We start from the raw sequence: 26,551 nt of genomic DNA, 5'->3' as shown, positions 1-26,551 counted from the left end.
CTCTGACTTCATGGTACTCTGACATCTTCGAGTACCTCCAGACCTTAGCCCTATACCCCTGGACTTCAAGACATATTCCACCTTCCCCTGTACATCTTCTAGATCAGTCTGTCTAGCCTCCCTAAACCAAATACACTTCCTTCTTATATTCAACCACCTAAAGGATGTCCCTGATCAGACCCCTTGTCTGAAGAGCACAAGTGGCTTCTTCAGGACCCAGCCTTCTGGGAACACAGTGATGCTCATATATCCCAGGGCCATGACTACAGGGAAGGGATGGAACTGCATGCCACTGAAGGCATTCACCCTTTCAGTTTGTGTCTAGGGCTGTACATCTCCCCACTCCACTCCAACTACCTAAGTAACTCTTGGTTGATATCATAATTGACATAACTGATTTGGTCTTCCTGAGTAAGATCTCAATGAATTCTAGGTAATTTTTTATTTGGGGATGTACATGATCATTTCTCACTTTTGCAGACCTGATTTTTGGCCATCCCAATTCACCTGCAGGGATGAGTCAGTGACACCAGACCTATCCACCTATGAAGAATTCCTTTTATTCTTTGCTAGGTCCCATACAAACCTGGGTGGGGAAAAGCAGGAATATTTCATTTCCTTTTTACTAATCTCCTAGAGCCTGGTCCTTCAGAAAAGAAGGGAATGGGCCAAGGAAACGAATGGGGTGGAGGAGAGGAGAAAAGTCTCGGAGGGGCCCTGAAGTAGGATGGGATGAATGAAGGATAAGGAACAGCAAAGATAGGGGATCTAATGCCAGCTCCAATACCTGCCTTTTTCTTCTTTCTCTACCCCTGACTCCTATCGGTCCCTCTAATGAAGCTATGCCAGAGGAAACGCCCTCTAACCACATATATCTCTCACTTTCTTATTTTCTTGGTTCTCCCTAGGGTTAGGTTCGACATCACCAAAACCTGTCCAGGACCGAACATACACTTTGCACAGAACAGGCATCAGCTATATTTAAAAAGGACATCCCTAAGGATAAAAATAGTCATAATGCCACCCTCTAGCCCATAGTTTGCAATGCCTTTCCCAGGATGGATCTCATTGCGTCTCCCTGAACGTCCGAAGTGTTAGGCGGGGCCAAAGCCACTATCCCCACTCTACAAATGAGGAAAAGCGCGGCCCGCCGTGGCCGCAGGTGCAGACTGTGAGCCGCTAGCCATAAAGCAGTCAACTGGCAGCAAGGGTCGCGCCCCTTCACACCACTGCATCTGCGACTCCTGGCGCGATCCCTGCTGGGAATTGTAGTCCAATGACCCTCAGCTACTATGGATTGGACTACAATGACCAGCATGCCCCGCGCTTTTTGGCGCCCCCTTCCCTTTCAGCCTCGGGCGCGGGGGAGGCTCGGCAGACCTGCTGACTGGGAAGCGGTATGGCAGCGACGCTGGGCAGCGGGGAGCGCTGGACGGAAGGTATCAGGTCCTGGCCGGAGCGTGGGACAGGGCAGGGTCAGTTGAAATCAGGGATGGGGCTCCTGACGGCGCCTGAAGGGGCTGAGATCCTGGGCCTGAGATGAAGGATGGAGGTCTATGAGAAGATGCTGGGCCTGAGTAGGGTTCCTGGTGAGGAGGGAGACCTCCCAGGGCAGGGGGCTGGGATCCGGAAACTAGGAGCGCTGGCTCAAGCTGAGGACCCGGCCGGGTACCCAGAGTCACCCGTGACGACTTGTTGCCTCCGACCCCCAGCCCCGCCCCGGCCCGTGCCCCGCCCAGGGCCTGCAGCTGTCAGGCCCGCCTGCGCCGGGGTCAGCGGGGTGACGCGGTTTCCCGCAGCTTGCTTACCCGGTCCTTATCCTCGCCTCCAAACTGGGCTGCCTGACCCTCGGCCTGGGTTTGGTCTTGTCCCTGCATCCAGCATCAGGACGGATGGGCCAGCTTTTTCCATCCTACAGTCAGGCAAAGAGTACTGAGGCAGTGCCTATTATGTACTCTGCATTATGCTGATCCTGCAGCGGGATTTGACAGACATGGGCCCCGGAGCCCACAGAACTCTAAGTCTACTAAGGAAGTTTGACAGGTAAACAGTCAGTTACAAAACAGGGCCAGAATGTCCTGGGCTACACAGCAAGGTCGTAGGTTTGAGGGGCATACTGACTAGGCACTCAGCGTGGCCTGGGTGTCAGAGGCCTCATGAAGAAAGTGTTAGGTATGATGACATGAAGGATGCGTTGGAGTTAGCCAGACCTACTTAGAGAATAGTTTTGCAGGCAGAGGGAACAGCATGTGCAAAGGCACAGAGAAAAGAGAAAGCATTGATGGTCTGAAGGGAGTTTGGTGTGGCTAGAGCATAGACTACAAAGGAAATTGTGTTGAGATTTGAGGCTGGAGAGACAGGCTGGGCCCATGATAAGAAATTTGGACACCGAGTAGTGGGTAGTCAGTAAGAGATGTTAAGCAGGAAAAAGGGTTTTTTAAATCTTACCCAGATCCTCCATACAGGACACGAGTACTCTGCCTTCTTTGACTATATTGCTATGGCCCTCTTTGTACTCTGCAGGCATTATGATTAATTAAATCCTCTCCTTTAAACTATATCCTCCTTGTGGTCAGGATTAGGTCTTATGCATATATCTCCTTGATCTATCTAGCCAAATGTATTGTACATATTAGTTTTATAACTGTCAGTTAAAAAATTGAACTCATTTCTACTTTAAATCTTAGTGGTGGGAGGCATTGTGACAAAAAATAATGTGTTATGATCAATTCACTTCTGACCATGGACCACAGAGAAATAGGCTTCCCCTGTGCTGCCCTAAAGCCAAGGTATTGGGCAGATGCCTCTTGAGCCCCTTTACTGGCTCTGAGTGAAGATTATTTGCTGACTGATGACTGTAGGTATGGTGGACATTATTATGCTTCATGTTGCTGGCATTAAAAGTTTTTCATGGTTGCCTCTGTATTGTTTTCTCAAGGAAGATGTTTCTTCAGCTTTGTATGGGTGTTTAGAAGTCAGCATGATGTCAGTAACCTGGGCCTCACACTCATTTGCCTACAGGCAGCCTCCCAGATAGCTAAGGCCAGTAGCAAAGTTGATTTGCAGGTCAGACTGAAGCCTCATGGAGGTGCGTTGCTTTGCAGCTTACATTGATGCAGTTAGAAGAAACAAATACCCAGAAGACAGACCTCCTGAAAGTCATGACCCCTGTGGTTGCTGTAACTGCAGGAAGGCACAAAAGGAAAAGAAGTCTGAGCATGAGTGGAATCAGACCCGACAGGGTGAGGGGAGTGCCACTTATACTGAGGAGCAGCTGCTTGGAGTACAAAGGTGAGCCTGTGGTGGGATTAAATGAGTGATTTTATGTACAGTGCCTGGCACAGATGATGTGTTATGTAAGTATTGACTGCTATTATTATTTTTATTACTGTTATTGAAGCACAATAGCTTCTTGACCTCAGAGGCAAGGCTAGGTGGAAGTGGAGTGTTAGGGTATAATCTGAAGTAACTGCCCTGCTTCTACTGTAAGAGAGACAGGAGAAACGAGCTTGACATAACAGACACCTGTACAACATTCTACCCAACAACAGTAGAACGCACATTCTTCTCAAGTATACATGGAACATCATCCGGGATAGACCATACGTTAGGCCATAAAACAAGCCTTAATAAATTTAAAAGGATTAAAATCAAACACTGTATGTTCTTTGAAATTGACAACAGAAGAAAATTTGGGTAATTCACACATATGTGAAAATTAACATATTCCTAAATAACAAATAGGTCACAGAAGAAATCACAAGGAAAATTAGAAAATACTTTGAGATGAATGAAAATGAAAACACTTATAAAGCAACTACACTCCAATAAAAATTAATTAAAAAAATGAAAATACAACATACCAAAACATATAGGATGCAGCTAAGGCAATACTTAGAAGGAAATTTATAGCTATAAATGTTTATATTTTTTTTAAAAATCTCAAATCAATAACCTAATCTTCTAAAAAAAGAAGAACAAACTAAGTTCAAACAAGCAGAATGAAGGAAATAATATAGAGTGGAAGTAAATGAAATAGAGGATAGCAAAACAATAGAGTTCTACAAAACCAAAAGTTGGTTTTTTGAAAATATCAACAAAATTGACAAACTTTTAGCTAGACTGACCAAGCAAAAAAAGGGAGAAGACTCAAATAACTAAAATCAGGAGTAAAATAGGGGATATCACTACCAATCTTACAAAATAATGATTATGTAAGAGAATACTGTGAACAATTATATGTCAATAAATTAGATAACTTGAATGAAATGGTTAAATTCGATTTCCCAAAAGAAAAGCCCAGGCCCAGGTGACTTCACTGGTGAATTCTACCAAATGTCTGAAGACAAATTAACTAATCCTTCATTAACTATTTTAGAAAATACCAAAGAAGGGAATTCTTCCCAAGTCATTCTATGAGACCAGTATTATTACCCTGTAACCAAAAACAGACAAAGTCATCACAAGATGGATACAGATTTCTGCAACATATAAAAAGGATTATATATCTTGACCAAGTGAGATTTATCCTAGGAATCCAAGGTTGTTTAACACATGAAAATCAAAAAATGTAATACACCATATTAATAGAATAAAAGACAAAAGTCACATGATTGTTTCAATAGGTGCAGAAAAAGCTTTTGACAAAACCCTGCACTCTTTCATGATAACAGTATTCAACACACCAAGAATAGAGGGGAACTTCCTCAACCTGATAAAGGTCATCTTCAAAAAATCCACAGCTGGGACTTCCCTGGTAGTCCAGTGGTTAAGACTCTGCACTCCCAATGCAGGGAGTCAAGTTCGATCCCTGGTCAGGGAACTCGATCCTGCATGCTGCAACTAAAGATCCCGCATACCACAATGAAGATCCTGCATGCCTCAACTAAGACCTGGCACAGCCAAATAAATAGAATTTTTTTTAAAAAAAACCTCCTTAAATTAAAAAAAAAAATCCACAGCTAACATCATACTTAATGGTGAGTAATTTGATGCTTTCCAAGATCAAGAACAGGACAGGAACAAGATTCTAGCCACTTCTATTCAACATTGTGCTAGGAGTTCAAGCCAGGGCAGTTAAGCAAAAAGAAGTAAAGAAAAGAAATAGAAGCCATTCAAATTGGAAAGAAGAAATAAAAGTATATTCACAAATTATATGATCTAGTATAGAAAATTTTAAGCAATACCCACACACACACAAACTATTAGGACTAATAAATTACTTCAGTAAAGTTCAGTATAAGATCAATGTACAAAAATTATTATTTTTCTATATGCTAAGAATGAACAATCTGAAAATGAAAACAATTTCATTTATAACAGCATCAAAAAGAATAAAATGCTTAGGAATAAATTTAATGAGAGAAATGTAAGATTTTACATTGTAAACGACAAACTTTATTAAAAGAAATTAAAGATGACCTAAATAAATGGGAAGATTGCCTGTATTCATGAATTGGAAGGTTTAATATTGGTAATATGGTAATAGTCCTCAAATTGATCTACAGATTTAACACAAATTAAAATTCCCTGCTACCTATCAAATTCCCTGCTACCCTTTTTTGCAGAAATTGACAACCTGATCCTAAAATTCATATGAAAATGCAAAGGACCCAGAGTAGCCAAAACAGTCTTGAAAAAGAAGTACAAAGTTGGAAGACTCACACTTCCCAATTTCAAAACCTACTACAAAGCTTCAGTAATGAAGACAGTGTGCACCAGCATAGGATAGGCATGTAGATCAATGGAATAGAATTGAGACTCCAGAGATAAACGCTTATATTTATGGTTAATTGGTTTTTGACAAGAGTGCCAAGACAATTTAATGGGGGAAAGACTAGTCTTCAACAAATGTTGTTGCGACAACTGGATATCCACATGCGAAAAAATGAACTTGGACCCCTTCCTCACACAAATACAAAAATTAATTCGAAGACCTAAATGTAAGAGCTAAAACCATAAAAGTCTTAGAAGAAAACAAATGTAAAGCTTTGTGACATATGGATTAGGCAATGATTTCTTGTTGACACCCAAAGCCCAAGGGATAAAAGAAAAAATAGGCAAATTGGACTTCATCAAAATTAAAAACTTTTGTACTTCAAAAGATACCATCAAGAATGTGAAAAATCAACCCACAAAACAGGAAAAAATATTTTCAAATTATATATCTGATAAGGGAGAGAGGGAAAGAGAAAGGCAGGGGAGGATCTGCCATGGAAGGAGGGATCAGAAACTAGGGTGGGGAATCCATAGGATCCTCATGGGCAGCTCTTGGGGAAGGGCCCTGACCGGCATTCCAGACCCTGCATTATAGTCCCAACTGTGTTACTGACTTACTATGAACTCTTCAACAAGGCTCTGGGTCTCTGCCTGCCTAACTGAATTGTGTGGTAGCAAAAAAATGGAGATACTTTAAATGCCCATCAGTAGGGAATGTACATACATCCATAAAATGCAAGAATATGCAGCTTTTTAAAAGAATGTGGTAGGTTTTTATTTTAAAGTATATAGTTGATTTACAATGTTGTGTTAGTTTCTGGTGTGCAGCAGTGTTATATGTAACTGAATATATATATATTCTTTTCCAGATTCTTTTCCACTGTAGGTTATTACAAGATACTAGTATAGTTCCCTGTGCTATACAGTAGGACCTTGTTGTTTATCTATTTTATATAAAGTAGTGTGTATCTGTTAATTATAAACTCCTGATTTAATTTATCCCCCTCCTCTCCACCCCCACCCCTGCTTTCCCCTTTAGTAACCATAAATTTGTTTTCTATGTCTGTGAGTCTGTATCTGTTTGGTAAATAAGTTCATCTGTGTTATTTTTTTAGATTCCACATATAAGTGACATCATATCTTATTTGTCTTTGTCTGACTTCACTTAGTATGATAATCTGTATGTCCATCCATGTTGCTGCAAATGGCATTTCATTCCTTTTTAATGGCTGAGTAATATTCCATTGTATATATATACTGCATCTTCTGTATCCATTTATCTGTCGATGAACACTTAGGTTGCTTCCATGTCTTGGCTATTGTAAATAGTGCTGCTATGAACATTGGGATGCATGTGTCTTTTCAGATTAGAGTTTTCATCTTTTCCAGATGTATGCCCAGGAGTGGGATTGCAGGGTCATATGGTAGTTCTATTTTTAGTTTTTTAAGGAACCTCCATACTGTTCTCCATAGTGGCTGCACCAATGTACATTCCCACCAACAGTGTAGGAGGGTTTCTTTTCTCCACACCCTTGCCAGCATTTACTATTTGTAGACTTTTTGATGATGGCCATTCTGACCAGTGTGAGGTGATACCTCATTGTAGTTTTGATTTGCATTTCTCTAATAATTAGCAATGTTGAGCATCTTTTCAAGTGCCTGTTGACCATCTGTAGAATGTGGTAGATTTGTAATAATAGCCAATATTTATGTCATGTCAGATGCTATCAAGCATTTTAATGAATACTTCATTTAATTATAACAGCTGTGAAATATAGGTGTAATTATCAGCCCATTTCAGAAGATAACACAAAGGCACAGAGTTAAGTCCACAGCAAGATCAGATGCCAACCAAGGCGTTTTTACTCCAGAGTTCATGCTGTAGTCCACCCGCTCTCAAGGTGTGGTTTGGGAACCCCAAGACCCTTTTGGGGAGAGGTCTGCAAGTTTAAAACTATCTTCATGATAATACAAACATATTATTTGCCTTTTTCACTCTCATTCCTTCATGATTATACAGTGGAATTTTTGAGAGGCTGTATAACATGCCATTATATCATTTTATAAAAGACTTCTTAGATCAGAAAGTTCAGAACCAACACTCTGGTGGTCTAAACTGTTATCCCTGTACTTTTCATCTATATAAGTTATGGATCAATTCCCAAGATAAATTGTTAGTTTAAAAAAAATGAGATATAGAAGGGTGATTATAATATACTTCCATTTATGTAAAAAAAAAATGGGGAAGTCTCTATACAGGTACTCTCTCTGTACATAGGAATCAGAGAAAACTTTTTTTTTTTTTTTCCTGTGCCACACAGCTTGTAGGGTCTCAGTTCCCTGACCACGGATTGAACCTGGGCCATGGCAGTGAAAGCCCAGAACCCTAACCACTAGGCAACCAGGGAATGCCCCACAGAAAACTTCTAACTGTGGTTATTCTTAGGGTAGGAGATTGGAGGACAGGGAATGGGGAAGCAGGAAGATTTTTCACTGTATATAGTTTAGTACTATTGGATATTTTTCTTCTACCATGTGAATATATTAACTTTTTAAAACAAAGTTTAAACAGATAGCCATAAGGAGAAAAAAAGGTAGATTTAAAAAAAAAAAAAAGGATGGTTAGGGTATTTCTTCTGACTTTGCTGTCCAGTGGTTCAACTCTGAGGACTTAGCTTGGGCCTTAGTATTATAAGGGTTAGTATACTTGTTCTATCCACTTGCAGGGATATAGAAAGAAAAAAATATTAGATGTAAAAAAAATTAGATGTAAAAATATTTGTAAAAATATTAGATGTAAAAATACTTTACTTTATGTAAAAAAAAAATATGTTTTTTACATAAATGGAAAGGAATTAAGCTCTCACTGGGAGGAGGACATTGTTAGTGAATTGTATGTTTCATTAACATGTTCACCAGTTTTCTTTTAGGTTTGTTTTGGGGCTCACAGATTGGAGAGAGGATTGATTTACTATTTTGCAGTTAATTGTACAAAAGGGGCCTTTGTAGACATACCAAAAAATATTTCTGATTTATATTCTTAGGATCAAGAAATGCAGAAATTACTATGAAATTCTGGGGGTTTCACGAAATGCCAGTGATGAAGAGCTTAAGAAAGCTTACCGAAAACTCGCCCTGAAATTTCATCCTGACAAGAACTGTGCTCCTGGAGCAACAGATGCTTTCAAAGGTCTGATCCTAAACTAATGCTTAATTCTGCCCTTCTTATGTTGTTTGGTCACAGCAAGTTGTTTTCAGCCTCCCCTGTAATTGTTTTATAAGGCCACAAGCAGGGTTTTGTTTTTTCCTGCCACACCTCTTAGATAGTGATTATTAGCATAGCTCTCTCCTGTCCTCATTCACTTACTTTAATTTCTTTTGGAAAAAATATTTGGTTTCTCTGTGACACCTTTTGGAACCTTTCATTCCTTGATTCAGCAAATCTTTATTGAAGATCTATGTGCCAGGTGCCATGGTGAGTAAAACAGATATGATTCCTCTTGTGGAACTTATAGGTTGGTGGCCGCTTGCAAGTAGGACCTAGACAGCATTTCCAAACTTCTTTGACCATCAAAATATTTGTTATGAAACCTGTTATTAACATGTATGAAAAAGCTTTATACAGCTTTGTAAAGAGCAAAAACATGGTTATAGATCGAATCTTTTTTCCATTGATTTCCGTGATACTTTTAGTGATATATTCTTTTTTTTTTTTTGCGGTACACAGGCCTCTCACTGTTGTGGCCTCTCCCGTTGCGGAGCACAGGCTCTGGACGCGCAGGCTCAGTGGCCATGGCTCACGGGCCCAGCCGCTCTGCGGCATGTGGGATCTTCCCGGACCGTGGCACGAACCCATGTCCCCTGCATCGGTGGACGCTCAACCACTGCGCCACCAGGGAAGCCCCAGTGATATATTCTTAAAAAATATTTTGGATCCAACACATAAATAAAAATCTTACTTAAGAGCTTCACCCTCAGGAATGTCATTGATTAAGGCAAGGATTATCAATGGATGCCAAAACTATTGGGTGATAGGTTGTTGTTGCATAGGATGTTCACATACTGTCAAATAATCACCCACAGAATACTTATTGATTACACAGGGGAAATTTTCCTTTATAACGGAGATAGCTAGCTGTCACCACTTTAACCAAGTGATCCAACTTATCATCACCAATACTAGAACAACCTAACATTACATGTTGTAATACCGTGTGGTATTCTTGCCAGAATGTTTGACCTGAATCTAATAAAGAAGCAATCAAAATATGGGACATTCTACAAAGAACACTGAACTACTCTTAAAAAAATTCAATATAATGAAAAACAAAAAAGGTGGGGAGACTGTTCTAGATTAAAAGTAACTAAAGATACATGAAACCAAATGTAACTCATAAACCTTGCATGGATTCACTGGGTGATAATGAATTGATGTTAATTTTCTTAGCTATGATATGATGTTGTGATCATGTAGGAGAATATCTTTCTTCTCCGGAGACATAGCTAAAATATTTAGGGGTGAAGTGTCATTATATCTGCAGCCTACTTTCAAATGGTTCAGCAAGAAAAATGAATACATATTATATGTGTATGTGTAGAGAGTTGAGGAAAGCAATGTGGTAAAATGCTAACAATTGATGAATAAATGTAAAGGTTTTTATTATACTATTTTTTCGTCTTTTCTGGAGATTTGAAATTTTTCAAAAGAAAAAGTAAAAAAATGATAGATCTGAGACATTTTTTAAAGTCAGCTTTTACCTCATTGGGCAAGCTACCCTTGTTGATGTGCCATTGTGAATCTAGTTCTCCCCACAGTTTCTACCAGGAAACAGATAACCCACAATTTCCTCACACCTTCATGTAAGGTACCTCACAGACTAATGCCATTTCTCTGAGAAATCTGCCAGATTTCAAGGGATGTGAATGTTTAAGCAACTCTGTTTAGGCTTTTCTGTTTGTTTTTTCTGCTTAGCAGTTTTATTGCTATAAATTTTTTTTTTTTGCGGTATGCGGACCTCTCACTGTTGTGGCCTCTCCCACTGCGGAGCACAGGCTTGGGACGCGCAGGCTCAGCGGCCATGGCTCACGGGCCCAGCCGCTCCGCAGCATGTGGGATCTTCCCAGACCGGGGCACGAACCCGTGTCCCCTGCATCGGCAGGCGGACTCTCAACCACTGCGCCACCAGGGAAGCCCTTGCTATAAATATTTAATACAATTCCCTAGCTAGAAGAATCATAAGGAAATGCTCTTTCTGACTATGTTTCTGATAGTGTTGACTGAATTAAAGGTAGGCGGGTAGGAATGTCTTAAAATTTGTTTTCAAGATTTCTTTGATTGTTGGTACTGATTGTATGTTTAAATGAAATTGGAAAAAGCTTGCACATTTGTGCATAGGGAGGAGAAGTGATGGTATGCATATGTAATCTATTCAGTCTTTGATCCCTCTTTGAGACGTTGGAGATACTTTTTTGTTGTTGTTGTTGTTCCCTGACCAGGGATTGAACCCAGGCCCTCGACAGTGAAAGCACAGAGTCCTAACCACTGGACAGCCAGGGAATTCCCTGGAGATACATTTCTTAATTTCTAAAGACCATTTTTGTTTGTTTGTTTTTGTTTGCTTTTTTTTTTTTTGCGGTATGCAGGCCTCTCACTGTTGTGGCCTCTCCCGTTGCGGAGCACTGGCTCCGGACGCGCAGGCCCAGCGACCATGGCTCACGGGCCCAGCCACTCTGCGGCATGTGGGATCTTCCCGGACCGGGGCATGAACCCGTGTTCCCTGTATCGGCAGGCGGACTCTCAACCACTGCGCCACCAGGGAAGCCCTAAAGACCATTTTTAAAAGTAGGCTGAGGGACTTCCCTGAAGGCACAGTGGTTAAGAATCCACCTGCCAATGCAGGGGACACAGGTTCAATCCCTGGTCCGGGAAGACCCCACATGCTGCGGAGCAAGTAAGCCCATGTGCCACAACTACTGAGTCCGCGTGCCTCGAGCCTGTGCTCCACAATAAGAGAAGCCACTGCAATGAGAAGCCCATGCACCCCAATGAAGAATAGCCCCCGCTCGCAGCAACGAAGACCCAACACAGCCAAAAAAAAAAAAGTAAACTGAAATAAGACTGATGAGTGAGGACTTTGCTTTTAGCCAAGCAGGAGGATTTTTACTGATTATTTTATTCAGGAGATTGTATGTGACTTCATGTTAGAATACCACTACTTATGTAGGAGCTGTTTCCAACCATAAACTACTGCTCTCAAGTGAAATAACACATTTTTGATGACGGAGAACAGTACTTCTTAGTTCATCTTGAGTCCAGTGTTGTTTCAGGCTTATCAGACTAGACCATGGAAGATTTCAAGGGCAAGCACTTTGGTGAACTTTCTAGGCCCAAGCACCTCTCCTTGGGTCACTGTGAAGTTGTCCAGCACCAATCAATTCCGGGCTCTTCGTTGCTACTACTATGATCACCCTCAGCTACAGCAAAGACTATGTACTCAGATGCTTTTTGTTTTTGTTGCAGCAATAGGAAATGCCTTTGCAGTCCTGAGCAATCCTGACAAGAGACTCCGCTATGATGAATATGGAGATGAACAGGTGACTTTCACTACCCCTCGAGCCAGACCTTATAATTATTACAGGGACTTTGAAGCCGACATCACTCCAGAAGAGCTGTTCAACGTCTTCTTTGGAGGACATTTTCCTACCGGTTAGTATCCCAAAATTATTGTTTAAGAAGTCATAGGGACTTCCTGGCAGTCCAGTGGTTAAGACTCCACGCTTCCACTGCAGGGGGTGCAGGTTCGATCCCTGGCTGGGGAACTAAGATCCCACATGCTGCTCGGCGTGGCCAAAAAAAAAAAATTCATATATATTTTGAGGATCTGTTTGAGGATCTGAATAGAGGGACTGTGGTATGGTGGCAACAGCAAACTTTGGAATCAGATAATCTGGGGTTGAAGGCATGTCTCCACCATCCAACTATGCATGATTTTGACTTAGTCCATCTGATCTTGTTTCCTTACCTAAAAATGGGGTTGATAATACCAACTTCACAAGGCTGCTGTGAGGATTGGATATTTTTTTAAGTGTTTTATAAATTAGAAGCAATGCCTGTATTATCATTATTGCAAAATAGCATTTATATAAAGGTAAAGGTTAGAAAAGTACCCCCAGAGAGTTGGAAGTTGGGTTAATTAAATGCCTGGGAAGTAAATTGAATTTTTTTTTTTTTTTTTTTTTGTGGTACGCGGGCCTCTCACTGTTGTGGCCTCTCCTGTTGCGGAGCACAGGCTCCGGACGCGCAGGCTCAGCGGCCATGGCTCACGGGCCCAGCCGCTCCGCGGCATGTGGGATCTTCCTGGACCGGGGCACGAACCCGTGTCCCCTGCATCGGCAGGCGGACTCTCAACCACTGAGCCACCAGGGAAGCCCAAGTAAATTGAATTTTGTTAGGTGCTATTAAAGATACTAGTGACATAATCTGATATTGGGCAAGGAGGCAGACGTGAGCATGTCAGACAGGATTCGTGGCCCAAGTGCTTTCTTTCTTAGCCTCTTGGGGTTCTCTCACTCACTGGTTACAAAGGATTATTTAAATAAGGGCGAGAGAGCTAAGCATGTCCCATTTCCAGCTGGTTCACTTGACATACCTACTGTTGTATTTTTCTACTGAGTAAAATGGGACAATACTCTACCCTCAGAGAACCTAGTTGGAAGCAAGGACCTTGGAAAAGGCAAGGAAGGGGTGTTTGCCATAATGCATACTAAGTATTTTTCTTTCTTTTCCAGGAAACATTCATATGTTTTCAAACGTGACAGATGACTCCCACTATTACCACCGGCGGCACCGACACGAGAGGATGCAGACACGGAAGGAAGAGGAAGAAGATAAGCCTCAGGTACCTGGGGAGGACAGGACAAGAGCTGCCCATAAACACTTGTACTGAGCTGACCTTTATGTAGTATGATCAGGTTTTTGAAGTTCAACTTGAGATATGTTGCTAAAATGTGCTTTAGGAAAGCAGAAGCCTGGCAAGAAGAGCTGGATAATTGGCCCAAATAAGCCAGAATGGTACCTCCTCCCCAATCCATTCTTTGGTGACTGTCCCTGGAAATCTGTTCACCTATGGGGCTGTCTTGAAAAACGTTTTCTTGACTGCAGAGAATAGGAACCCCCTTCAAAATATTCAATACTAAAGGGGGTTTAAGGTAAGAGATCAAGGGAGTCTCATGAAGCTTAAGGGCAGGAAGCTTGCTGGGCCTTATGTCAGATGGGAACCAGGAACTGGGGTGCTGTCAGGCCCCCATGCAGCTGTGCTCTCCATGACTCTTGGGGCCAGACTGTCTCCTGTTTTCCTGCCTGCCTGCATCTGTTTTGTTCTCTCTAAGCAGCCTGGCTTTTCTGCTTCCCCTTGCAAATGTCCAGTCTACAGTGCCTGAGAGTATGTGTCCTTTCTTCAAGTGACTGCCTAGCAGTGAATGGTGATGAATCTCAATCCCAGACGCTTAGGAGGGAGAATGTGATCATCCCTGCTACGGTTTGATGTCCCCAAGATGTCCCACAGTCCGTTCAGCTGAGGCCAAGGCAACAGAGTTGCATAATAACATGACCTCATGAGAGTCACAGTCTGGGCAAGCTCCCGCACAGGTGTCTGCTTCATTGGTCTTAGAAAAGGGGGCTGCAGAAGGATTACTGAGTGTCAATCCAGATTGTAGGTGGGCCTTGTTCAGCCTTTTCAGCAGACAGAATGGGGCTGTTTGGTACCTCTCAGCAGAAAGTACAACCTTCCCAGAAAAGCCTTGGGCTATGTGCAGTACATCAGTAATTCATATTTTCTTTGGGAAAACTGTTCTCTTTTCAATAAGCTTTATATTGATGAAGAGCACTTACACCAAATGCTTTTTCTTTTTCAGACTACATATTCTGCATTTATTCAGTTACTTCCAGTTCTGGTGATTGTGATTATATCTGTGATTACTCAGCTGCTAGCTGCTAATCCCCCATATAGTCTATTCTATAAATCGTAAGTCAAATCTTTATAAATATTTCTTAACAACAAGCTGGTACATTACTAACATTCCATTTCACCTTTTGTTGTAGAAAACACTGATTTTGTGTTTAAAGGAACAGCTGGATAGTAATAATGCAGAGACTCAAAAATATTGTTCTTTAGGCAGTTTCCGAGGCACTCAGGACCTGGATTGTTTTGTTCTACAGCGACATCATCTGGTCAGCTGCCCAATAGCAATGGCTGGTTTCTGAAGGATTAATAGACGAACTCCAGGTTCAGATTAAATCCTTAACATTCCACTTTAGAGTTAAAAAGGACCTTACTGAGCTTGTGATAGTATCGCTGGACCCCTGTGAGTCTGAGAACATAGTAACTAAGATCTAGTGATTATTTCCAATTTAAGAAATTGCAAGAATAGTACATTTATTCATAAGGCTATACAGTCAAACCATAGTATCTCATTTCTTTGCTTTTGCTAAAAATATAGAAATCATTATAAAGTTTGTATTGCATGGAAAATTTGAGCTCTGATAGGAATTTTTTAATTTCTTCAATTAATTATTTCAGTTAAATCAGTTCTTAATTTGATCCCTAGACCAGCATCATCAGCATTAACTTGCCAACCTGTTAGAAATGCAGACTCTTAGGCCTTACTCCATATCTACTGAATCAGAAACTCTAGGGGTGAGAACCAGCAATATGAGTTTTAACAAGCCCTCCAGATAATTCTGGTCCATACTAAAGTCTGAGAATCACTGGATTATTTTTTTTAATTAATAATGGGAAATGAGTCATTACTATTATAGTTTAGCAGACAAAAACCTTTCAAAATGTGGACTCCATGGAACCGTACCTAACAGGAAGAGCTCTTGTTGGTGATCACTGTAGACTAAAGACTATCATTCTATATCAATATCTTCATTTTATAGAGAGGAAAGCTGAGACTCAGAGAGAGGTTATTGCTGTCAGGACACAATGGCCTGATTCCCTCTTATTTCCTGACTTCCCATATTTCTCCATATGCTACTGCTACCTCCTTTCTTGTCAGGCCAGTGGGACAGACAGGAAGCTACCCTGATAACAGCTTCCCAGAGGGAGGCAAGAGCAGTCATGGCTCTTAGACATCCAGCAAGATCCATAAGTTGAGAGATCAAAGGAAAAGGCTAGGAAAAGGTCAAATATAACTCCTTTAAGATGGATTTTGTCCAATTTGGACAAAATCAGCTTGGATTTTGCACATTGCCATCACATTGTTTTAACTTGAATTTGAACTCCCTTCTGTACTTTCTTATGGTTAGACTTCAATTAACCCAGACCTGTTAAAGTTTCTGAGCACCAGACACCTTTGGATATCTTAGACCCACTGAGAGTTAGCCTGGAGGTATCATTGAAATATTTTGTCTTAGTTTTTGCAGTTCTCACCTAATGGCTATGTGTAAAGTACTTTTTATCATGTCCTAAAAATTAGAACTAAGTTGGTATAAGCTGTCTGGTTATTTTTAAATAGTTTATAGTAACAATCATTTCATTCATCCAACATTTACCAATAGCCACTCTGCGCCAGGTGCCATGCTAGGTCCTATACAATATACAAATTGTTTTTTAAGCATTCAGCATTCTACTTTTAACACAGAAAGCAGTCTAAGAGAGGTCAATCCAGATAGCTGCACCCCCATATTCACAGCAGCATTATTTACAGTAGCCAAGACATGGAGACAACCTGAACACACACACACACACACACACACACACACACACACACACACACACACACACACACACACACACTATGGAGTATTATTCAGCCATAAAAAATGAAGAAACCCTACCATTTGTGACAATATTGAGGGACCTTGAAGGCATTATGCTAAGCGAAATAAGTCAGAGAAAGACAAATACTGTATGATCTCACTTATATGTGGAATCTAAAAAAAAAAAAAAAACAAACTCAGAAAAAGAGATCAGACTTCTGGTTACCGAAGGTGGAGGAGAGAGGGAAGGGGAATTGAAGGAAGATGGTCAAAGGTACAAACTAACAGTTATAAGTTAAGTAAGTACAAGGTATGTCAGGTACAACACAGTGTTACAGTAGTAACGCTGCTGTATGATAGGAAATGATAGGAAAGTTAAGAAAGTAAATCCTGAGAGTTCTCATCACAAGGAGAAAGGTTTTTTTTCCTTTATTCTTGTCTTCTTTCTTTTCTTTTTATTGTATCTATATGAGAAGATGAATGTTAGCTGAACCTATTGTGGTAATCATTTCATAATTATGTAAGACAAACCTTCATGATATATGTTTTAAATTTAAAAAGAGAGAGAGGGCTTCCCTGGTGGCGCAGTGGTTGAGAGTCTGCCTGCCGATGCAGGGGACATGGGTTCGTGCCCTGGTCCGGGAGGTTCCCACATGCCGCGGAGTGGCTGGGCCCGTGAGCCATGGCCTCTGAGCCTGCGCTCCGCAATGGGAGAGGCCACAGCAGTGAGAGGCCCGTGTACCGCAAAAAAAAAAAAAAAGAGAGAGAGAAGAGAGGGAGGTGAATCCTTTAAGGAAATAAATATGTGGAGACTGAATCCATTTAATATGCTCACATAATAGCAACAATGATGACATTACACTTACTGCTTTGCTTGGGCAATAATAAATGTTAGATGTATTAGAAAATGATATCTGCATCTGCCCCATGAAGAGGTGATTGTGTGAATGATCTCTGTGAGGCCAGTGCTAAAAGTGATATTGCCAAGTATCACAAGCATACCTGAGCCTCTCTCTCCTTGTTTCAGGACCTTGGGCTACACCATTTCTAGAGAAACCCAGAACCTACAGGTGCCTTACTTTGTGGATAAAAACTTTGACAAGGCCTACAGAGGAGCATCTCTGCGTGACCTGGAGAAGACGATAGAAAAGGATTACATTGATTACATCCAGACAAGTTGTTGGAAGGAGAAACAACAAAGTAAGATGCTCTAAAAGGGGCTTCAGCTGGTGCCATGCTTCCAACCTGAGGCATCCCAAGCTTCCTGATCCCTTCTCTCTCCTTGTTTGAGCTACTCATGTTTACGTGAACAGGGATAGGACAGAGGCCCATTCAGGATATTACCAAAAAAGGGAAGTTTATTGACAGGATACATGTGGCCAGGACTGGGAAATCTTAGGAACTTCGGCAGTACTAGTTGCCTATCTGTCTGTCTGTCTCTGAGTCTCTACATCTCTCTGCCTATCTGCCCTCTCTCCTCTCTCTGCCAACTTCTTTGCTTTTTCAAGCTCTCCTCCTTCACAGCCTTAATTTGCCATGGCTTATTTTGGTTGCTACCCTCCTATTCACTCTCCCAACTTCCCCAACCCCACAAGTCATTGGCCCCTTTCTACATCACAAGTTTCCTGTTTAAGTAGCTCGCTGGTTTGGTCCATGGTTTCCTAATTTCACATTTCCCAGAGGGAAATCTGATTGATCCAACCTAACCAAAGTTTTATAGGTTGTTGTTATTGAGTTCGGTGCCCCTTCTCTTCCCCTCCAATCAGCTGTGGCCACACAGAATAAAAGCGACTCTCCCAGGAGCAGGCCTTCCACACTGTTTCCCTGGAGACAATGGGGGTGACAGTGTTGGCTTCCAAACTCAGTGAGTGTTCATGGGGAGTGCGTGCGCACACACACACACACACACACACACACACACACACATCCATTAGTAATTGTATCTTATAAAACTTGGCTTTGGTTAATTTTTAAAAAGCAAACTAACTCATTTTTTAAAACCTTGTCTGTCACTGGGTATTGTTAAACATCTAACAGTGCCTGATAAATTTAGATCCTCAGTCACAGTGCTGCTAAGCCCTCGCTGACCCATCATGCATCCCAACTCCACCCCAAGTTAGTCTCTCCTTCCTCTGTGTTTTTTTTTTTTTTTTGCTGTACGCGGGCCTCTCACTGTTGTGGCCTCTCCCATTGCGGAGCACAGGCTCCGGACGCGCAGGCCCAGCGGCCATGGCTCACGGGCCCAGCCGCTCCGCAGCATGTGGGATCCTCCCGGACCGGGGCACGAACCCATGTCCCCTGCATCAGCAGGCAGACTCTCAACCACTGCGCCACCAGGGAAGCCCCTTCCTCTGTGTTTTTAAAGCACTTTGCTCATCCTGCTAAGACAGTGCCACCCTCACCATGTTAACATGTTCTGTAGGTACATGACAGTCTCCCTGCTGGACTCTGGGCTCTCTGAGGGCAAAAACCATGTCTTACTAATTTTGTGTCCCAGGCCCTTGGCACAGTCTTTGCTTCAGAACAGATGCTCCACAAATGTCTTTTGAAGAGAGGATTCTCAGGACTGGAAGACAGTGAAACTGCTGAGGACTAGGAATCACTGAGCAGGGCTAGTGTCCTAACCCTGCCCCTGAGGGACCTTATCTCTGCCGTCTACTCCTGTAGGGCAGAGCCCACCTGACCTCTCAGGTGCATTAGGAGCTTGGTAGGCAATGACTTGGATGTAAGGGGGAATTCAGCAGGAGGAGGAAGTTGCTTTTTTATTGAAAAAACTGAGGGGTCAGGAAGTACCCCTACCCACTGTTAAACTAGGTTTTGCAAGTTTCAAAAATCAGGAAAGAATTTTGGAGCAAGATAGAGGCCTTACACTTAAAGGCATTATAAACGTGGATCCAAATCAGGTGAAGGCCACAGTGTATGTCCTAAGAGTCTCCATTATTTTAGACTCTGAGAGGGTTTTGAAATTATGCAGAGGGCTCATGGTAAGGATTACACCTAAGGTGGCTTCTAGGCTTTTGTCGCCATCCTCATGAGGCCTACTTTCAGGGCTTTGGCACTCTCCAGGTATAAACAGATCCAGTGGGTGAGCATGATGCGTGTACCCACAAGTTCCAACCCGGGGGTTATCAGCACACACCCCTTAAAAATCTATTTCTGGCATTTAAGGATGGTGGCCATCCGGAGCCTCCACACAACCCAAGTGCCATTTGAGAACAAGCAGCATCTGCCCTCCGGATCCAGCAGCAAGTGCAGCCAGCATGGTTAAATTTAGCACATGGAGGTTGTAAAAATAAACCCGCTTGAGAACAAAGTTCACTCGTGGCAAAATACCTAATGGAAACTGTTTTTAGCAAAGTTAGCCACTGTCTTTTAAAATCTTTTGTTAATTTCTTTGCTCTGCTTTCTTCCTCCCAAGGAGGTTGTATGGATTATAGAAGATGGTATGAGTATAACGCTTAGCATGGTGTCTGGCATATAGTAAGTGTTTGGATCCTGACCGAATCCAGACCTTGCTTGGCCTTGCTTGACTGGATGCAGCACTGTCTTATGAGGCTGGATCATGATGGTCGTTGGGATCTGTCAGGGTCTTCCAGCTGTCAGGACTCTGATCTGGGCTGTCATGCAGAGTTTTTTGTTTTTTGTTTTTTTGCTGTATGCGGGCCTCTCACTGTTGTGGCCTCTCCCGTTGCGGAGCACAGGCCCTGGACGCGCAGGCTCAGCGGTCATGGCTCACAGGCCCAGCTGCTCTGAGGCATGTGGGATCTTCGCGGACTGGGGCACGAACCCGCGTCCCCTGCATCGGCAGGCAGACTCTCAACCACTGCGCCACCAGGGAAGCCCATGCATGCAGAGTGTTTTTGAGAGAGGCTTTGGGACTTGCCTCTCTTGGCAATTTGCCTGAGTCAGCTTACCTTGAAGGTGCAATGCTCTGTCCATCTATTACACTGGCATTCAGGGCACGGGAAACATTTTGCAGAGAAGAAAAGATGTTCTCTTGATCCTGCCCCTGCCAAAGATTTTGTTTTTTCTTAGAAGTTATTGAATATTAACAGAACTTGTGAAAAGTAACATATTCATTGAGTTGACCTTTTGTTCATTGAAGTGCAAAAGGATTCACTGGCAGTTTGGAGAGAAGTTTCTCCAAGCATGATCATGGGGGTGTGCGACATAGTTCCTTGAAACACTGCCCTTGTGCAAGGTCATTGCTCTAGAGCAAGGTCATTGCTCTCAATCTCTGGAGCATTGAAAACTGGTTTCAATGAACTTTAAAAAAGCAACGTCATGTTTTGAGAAAAGCATTCATATATGTGCAGTTCTCTTTCATCAGCTTATTACAGTGGTTGTCAGTGTATAAAACAGTAAGAATCACTAGCCCTTAATGTTTTCTGGAATGAGATTTCAGGCAATGAGACATTTGGATAAGGTCAGTAACAAAAAACCTAAGGAAATCGTTTCAAGGAAAAGCAAAGCCATAGGATCTGCTCTATGTACTGGTGTAACTGTGACTCAGAGGACCAAAGGGACAGCCTGATTTCACAGAGCCCTCTTGAACAGGTTTCCCACATGCCAAAGAAGCCAGACAAATGGAGTCAGTGCCTAGCTCTGGGCAGAACGAAGGAGCAGAGGGCTTTCATTTGGGTGCAGTGTATGATCCGCCATGAAGCCACGTCACCTGCGAGGATGCCTGTGTGGGGGGCAAGCTCTGGCTGGCGCGCACTGCAGGCCCCACGCCGCGGGGTGAGAGCACATTGTTCTAGAGCCTAGGAGACCCCCTGTTTGCCAAGCAACTGCTGGGCCAGGGCTCAACCTCTGAACCCCCATCACAGAGGGTGGGTTTTCATGCATACCCACCCCTCACCCTGGAGTCCTGCACTTAATCTGCACTTTGGGCCTTACTTGGTGTGAACAGAACCATTGTGAGCAGAAATGCCTGTATTTTGGTTGATAGAGACTTATTCAGAAACCACTGCGCATTGTTCCCTCTGGCTAGCTATTAAGTCCTGTTTCCAGGCAGTTTGCTGATTAATCAGACAGGTGCCTCTTGTTCCACCAAGAAAAACAAAATCTGTCAGCAAGATGACTAAGAATGGATAGACATATTTCAGAATGATTAAAATAGCATTTTCACAAGTGTGGTCCTTTAAACATTGAGTAGCTGCCTGCTATTTGAGGCTTTCAGAAGCCACGCAGGCCCTCGAAGCATGCCATCATGTTAATACACAACACGTCTCTGGAGTTGCTTTTCAGGTATTCCTTCCTACGAATGTCTCTGAAACTATACAAAAGAATAAAAAAGAGAGGCAGCCAAACCACTGTTGAGTCCGGGAGGACAGCAGAGATTATATTCTGGTTAAAAATAGAATGACTTTCTCCACCATGAAGAGAAAATGAAATACGTTTCTTCGAGGAGACAGAGGTCACCGGATCCAGATGATTTCACTTTTAAAAGAGCCCAGCTGCCTTTGGCCTTTGAGTTAGGGGCCCCACATGTGGTGAGGGAATGAAGAACGCCGCCAGCAACCTGGCCTTCTATAGAAGCGTGCCTGCCGGTGGAGGGCTCTGTGTCGGTCCGCATATATGAGTTATGATCCAGCAATGCAGAGGGAAGGATGAAGCAGCTGTCTTTGTTTCAGATGACAGGAACAGGCGATTGGACTCCATTCTCTCCCAACTGCCATCTGAATACCATTCGTAGGAAAGCCCTGAAACAGGGTCTCCTCTTACCGCACGCGTGCAGGTTTCCTAAGTCTGGTGCCAAATGTTCTATTGATAAGAACTAAGTCCAGTGCTTTTGTAATAGAGCACAGATACTGTTGGACTTCAGGATCACAGGTGTCCCTTAATCCTCAGCACCTGGTGTAGCGTAGCTGCCTGATACGTGTTTCTTGAGTAAATGAGTGTTTCTCAAGTTTAATTGAAAGAAAAAGCATTAAAGTAAAAGGAGCTTTGCTTCCAGAAGTATTGAAGTGAAACAGAGGAGCTCAACTTTCTTCATGAATTGTTACCTCTTTTATCTTTCAGAGTCAGAGTTGACCAATTTGGCAGGATTATACAGAGATGAACGATTGAAACAGAAGGCAGAGTCACTGAAACTTGAAAACTGTGAAAAACTTTCCAAACTGATTGGCCTACGCAGAGGTGGCTGAGAGGATGGTAGTCCTATGCAGGCTCGGGGTTTTGCTGCGTGTTACTGTTTATGTTCCTAATTCCACTGTATAATACAAAATTAGGAAATGATGAACATTTTACAATTTGCTAACTTTGTTTGGTGGGCAGAGTTGGAGGTGCTTCAGCATGGAGCCAGACTTGTCATCACAGACTCCTTCCCGGGGATTGGCTCTGGGGGCCAGGAGCAGGTCATCTAAATTGAATTAATGGCAAAGCATTAGATTCAGCCCCCTGCTCTGCGCCTACCCTGCCTCTAGAAAGGTAGTTCAGGGCACCCCAGAGCAGATTCATATTTTCTTTCTTCTTCCCTTCAGTGAAGTCTCAATAGCCAGTCATTCCTAGGCTTAGCCAAAGCAGCTTAATATTGGTTGTTTACAATGTGCACTGAGAATTATACCTCTCCCTTCATTAGAGTCATCGTCTCCCCACCAGATTCAGCTGTTGGAACAACTCAACTTTCCATTTTCTAAGGGAAATGTGGAGAAATGTAAACTGTTTTAGTCCACAGTTTTCTATTTGTCTAATCTCTGTTCAGAGTTACTAGCATTAGCAAACTGCCTAATTTGAGTTTCTTTTACTTCCTTAACCCTCTCTCTTGTAGAGAGCCCAGAAATTAAGTTATTGAGTGAAACAGTTCAATGGACATGGAAGCAGGGGCCAGGGGTGAAGGTAAAATGCAAGACTAAGTCTCAGCTGCTCAGTGCAGGTTCCCTAGTCCATCACAGAACTCAGAGAATGTTCTTTTTGACATTTCCCCTTGCAGCATCACACTTGAGCTGAGTCCCTACACCCCACAGAGGTACAGTGGTCAGACCTAAGAGGAGGCACTGCCAGCCAGCTGGGCTGTTTGCTCAAGCCTAGAGATAGAGGGGAAAGACCCTCAGTCTGAGGCTATGGGGGTCTGGCGTTGGCCCCAGCAGTCACTTTGTTTAACCCAGTGCCCTGTAGTTTGTGATAGGAGATGCTTTTTCATGTAGTCAACATTTGTTGAGTGCCTGGTATGGAATGAGAACATTGGCCCAGAGAGGATGCATGGTTGAACTGGGTCACACAACTTGTTGTGACAGAGCTAGATGGTAGGCCGACTATCAAGTAGGAAGTGTGTGATCATCCCCATTGCTCAGGTAATTCTAGCCATATTGGTTAAAGCAGAATCTTTCCCAAGGATGCTCCTCCCCCCACCCTGGGATCCTGTATCCTTTCTATGGCAGTGCTATATCCGCTCAGGACACCTCTCTACACCACTTCTGTGTACAAAACAAAAGCAGGCAGCTCTTCCCACTGGTGACAAGGAGGACGGAAGTTGTTGCCTGGACTGTGTGGTTCTGGGCCTTCCTGTGGAGGTGAGCTACCAGGATTGAGCTGCCCAGATTATATCATGAATCTGAACCTGGAAGGATCAGTAGGTAAATGTAGTCTACACTCCATGTTTTCTTCGGGATGGAAGAAAAGTTCCTGTTGGAAGGAGAGTCTACGTTAAAACTTGTTTCCAAAGTAGAGTTTCTCCTTTCAGATGCATAGCCGTGATTTAGGCAGATGTATCTAGTATTGTCCCACGTGTGGGCATCCCACAGGGTCAGGAGATGAGTCCAGAGGTAAAGAGTGGGACTTTGGTGGCTGGTAGGGGCACCTACTCAGCTGTAGGGAGGGAGAGCAGCTCCAGAGATAGTCAGATTTTGTCACCCAATGAAGTCTATCCTCCTGGGTTTTGGGGGGCTTCCTTGATCCCCTCTGAGTGACTGAAGGGATTTACATGGTAAAATGTGCCTGTGGGCCAAATGAGCTATAGAAAGTTGTTTTCCTGTACACACAAAAATCAAAGCTCCCCTGTCCCCAACCCCAATCTCTGCTAGAAAATGGGCCCTAATTAAACTGACTTAACAAGGTACAAGACTCTGCTCTAGATGCCCGTGAATAGTGTAGTCACACCTGGATTTCATGGCAGAGATGAGTTATCTGTGATGATACTAAATAGAGGCAATACTAACTCACTTCATTAAATGTCAGGTCTGTTGTCTGTTTTTATAGCACTGATGGTACTGTTTTATTTATTACCTAATAGACTGCAACACTCACATCTGGTTTTCCTGAAGGGAATGGTATTTGCTTTGGGTTGAAGGATAGTTTAATCTATTTGGTACTGTCCAGAATATTGTTAAACTATAATTTCCTGGGTTGCATTTTAGATGGGTTGTCTGCATGGTGGTAAAATAAGCATTTTCCTCTTGCCTACATCATTTGGAAAGTTTTTATTATATATAAACTCTCTAGGCATGGCGTATTCTTGCTCTCAGAACTTGGCATGCAACTCTAGACTATTTCTGTGAGCACAAATGCAGACTGGAGATGCGTGATGGGAGTGGGGCTAAGAAATAGGGCTTGAGGCTCGAGCAGAAGGCGAAGCTCTCGTAAGAATGGAAGTGCCCTCTGCACTAAATGATCAACAGTGAGGAAGGTGGGATGAAAACCCTTCTCATCACAAGGGGCACTGCAGTTTAAAGGAATCCGTGTCCCCAGATTAGCAACCCTGGGGTTCATCTGCTCAAACTAGAAGACTTCTGAACTTCCTTGATCAGCTCCAGGCCTCACAGCTTGGGAGAAGTGACCAGCAAGAAAATGCCATTGCTGTTCTTTCTGTTGGAAACTATTAGAAATTACGCCGAACTCCAAACCCCACTGGAACGTGGAATCCAGCAGCCTAGCCAAGCTATGTGTTACTCTCATTTACATCCTCACACTCAGGACTGGCTTTGTGAGGAGGCACTGTTGGGATTCCAGAGCTTTCTGTTACGAATAGCCACACACGCGGGTTCATTGTCTGCATGCACTGTTCCTCACAGGAGCTAGCGCTTAATTAGTATTTATTTTGGATTCCTTTAAGGTATAAGCTTAGTGTCCTAATATATTTATTTTTGGAAAGGACCAACTTATTATACATCTTATTTTTTGAGCCTGCATTGTTGATAACCTCGTGCAGTGACCACCAAGTAACTATATACCTGTGTGTTACATATTGATTACATCTTTTGCATCACATTCAGTATTTGGAATTAAAGATGTGAATGTTCTGTGACCAGAGCCAGGTTTGACACAGATGGAATCAGCTCCTGGTGGAGTAAGAATCCTGAAAAATCTGGTCACCTGATCCATTACATCTGGATTGAGTGTATTTTAACAGAAATAAATTAAATGGTTTTATATAAAAAGAATGGCTTTATATTTTTCCTTTGTTCTTTTACCTTTGCCCATGGCACCCGTAGGTACTGCATATTGCCTGACTCCTTGGAGCCACTTAGGACTAGACAGGCTGTTGACCTCTGCTCCAGTGTTCCCTCATACATCAATGGAATTATTGGTGTTTAGCATAATAGATAGCATTGGTGGCATCACCAATTCAATATTTGTTTTCCATCAGATGTCAGCAGCTGCAGCATATTACAGCCAATGTACACATCAAATCTACTTAGCATCTGAACATCAGGTGTTATCCCAGTTCCTTGCTGGCTTTGTTCCTAACAGTCCTCAGTTAGGGTAGTCTTGGTTTAGGAATACAGGACATTGTTAATGTAATAATAATACATTTCATGTGAAGAAATATTAAGGTGATATTCAATTCAGCAAAGATGGAGAACTTACTATGTACCAGGTGGGCTGAACTTTTGGGATGGGGGTCAGGAAACAAGTGAGACCCAGTACCATGGCTCCTGGAGTTCACATCTAATGGGGGAGCCAATTAGACAATGCTCCCCAGTGGGATGAATGTCAAAGGGGAGACCAAAGGAAGCTTGGGAATCTATAACAATGGGATTTAATCCAGGATGGAGGGTCAGTGAAAGCAATTCTGAGGAAAAGAGATTTGAAATGTAATCACCCTTCATACAGAGTGCAGTGATTTTTTTT

General features: G+C 42.7%; 1 protein-coding gene across 1 annotated transcript; it reads left to right on the top strand.

Moving 5' to 3' along the window:
* Positions 1-1,334: 1,334 nt before the first annotated feature.
* Positions 1,335-25,860, top strand: DNAJC18 (DnaJ heat shock protein family (Hsp40) member C18). Its single transcript, XM_079917706.1, has 8 exons — positions 1,335-1,439; positions 3,105-3,291; positions 8,763-8,908; positions 12,239-12,424; positions 13,507-13,616; positions 14,632-14,741; positions 17,508-17,680; positions 22,505-25,860. Exons 1-8 carry the CDS (start codon positions 1,400-1,402, stop codon positions 22,627-22,629), a joined length of 1,077 nt encoding a protein of 358 aa, XP_079773832.1. The 5' UTR covers positions 1,335-1,399; the 3' UTR covers positions 22,630-25,860.
* The last annotated feature ends 691 nt before the right edge of the window (positions 25,861-26,551 follow it).

Source organism: Stenella coeruleoalba (assembly GCF_951394435.1).
Source record: "Stenella coeruleoalba genome assembly, chromosome: 3".
Taxonomy (NCBI): Eukaryota; Metazoa; Chordata; class Mammalia; order Artiodactyla; family Delphinidae; genus Stenella; species Stenella coeruleoalba.
This window is presented reverse-complemented; position numbering and strand designations above follow the sequence as displayed.

Bases quoted from the DNA above. Each gene is read 5' to 3' on its own strand.
- DNAJC18 (XM_079917706.1), top strand. From the start codon at position 1,400: ATGGCAGCGACGCTGGGCAGCGGGGAGCGCTGGACGGAAG. The intron at 12,425-13,506 runs GTTAGTATCCCA...TTTCTTTTCCAG, and splicing joins TGGAGGACATTTTCCTACCG to GAAACATTCATATGTTTTCA. The intron at 13,617-14,631 runs GTACCTGGGGAG...TTTCTTTTTCAG, and splicing joins AGGAAGAAGATAAGCCTCAG to ACTACATATTCTGCATTTAT.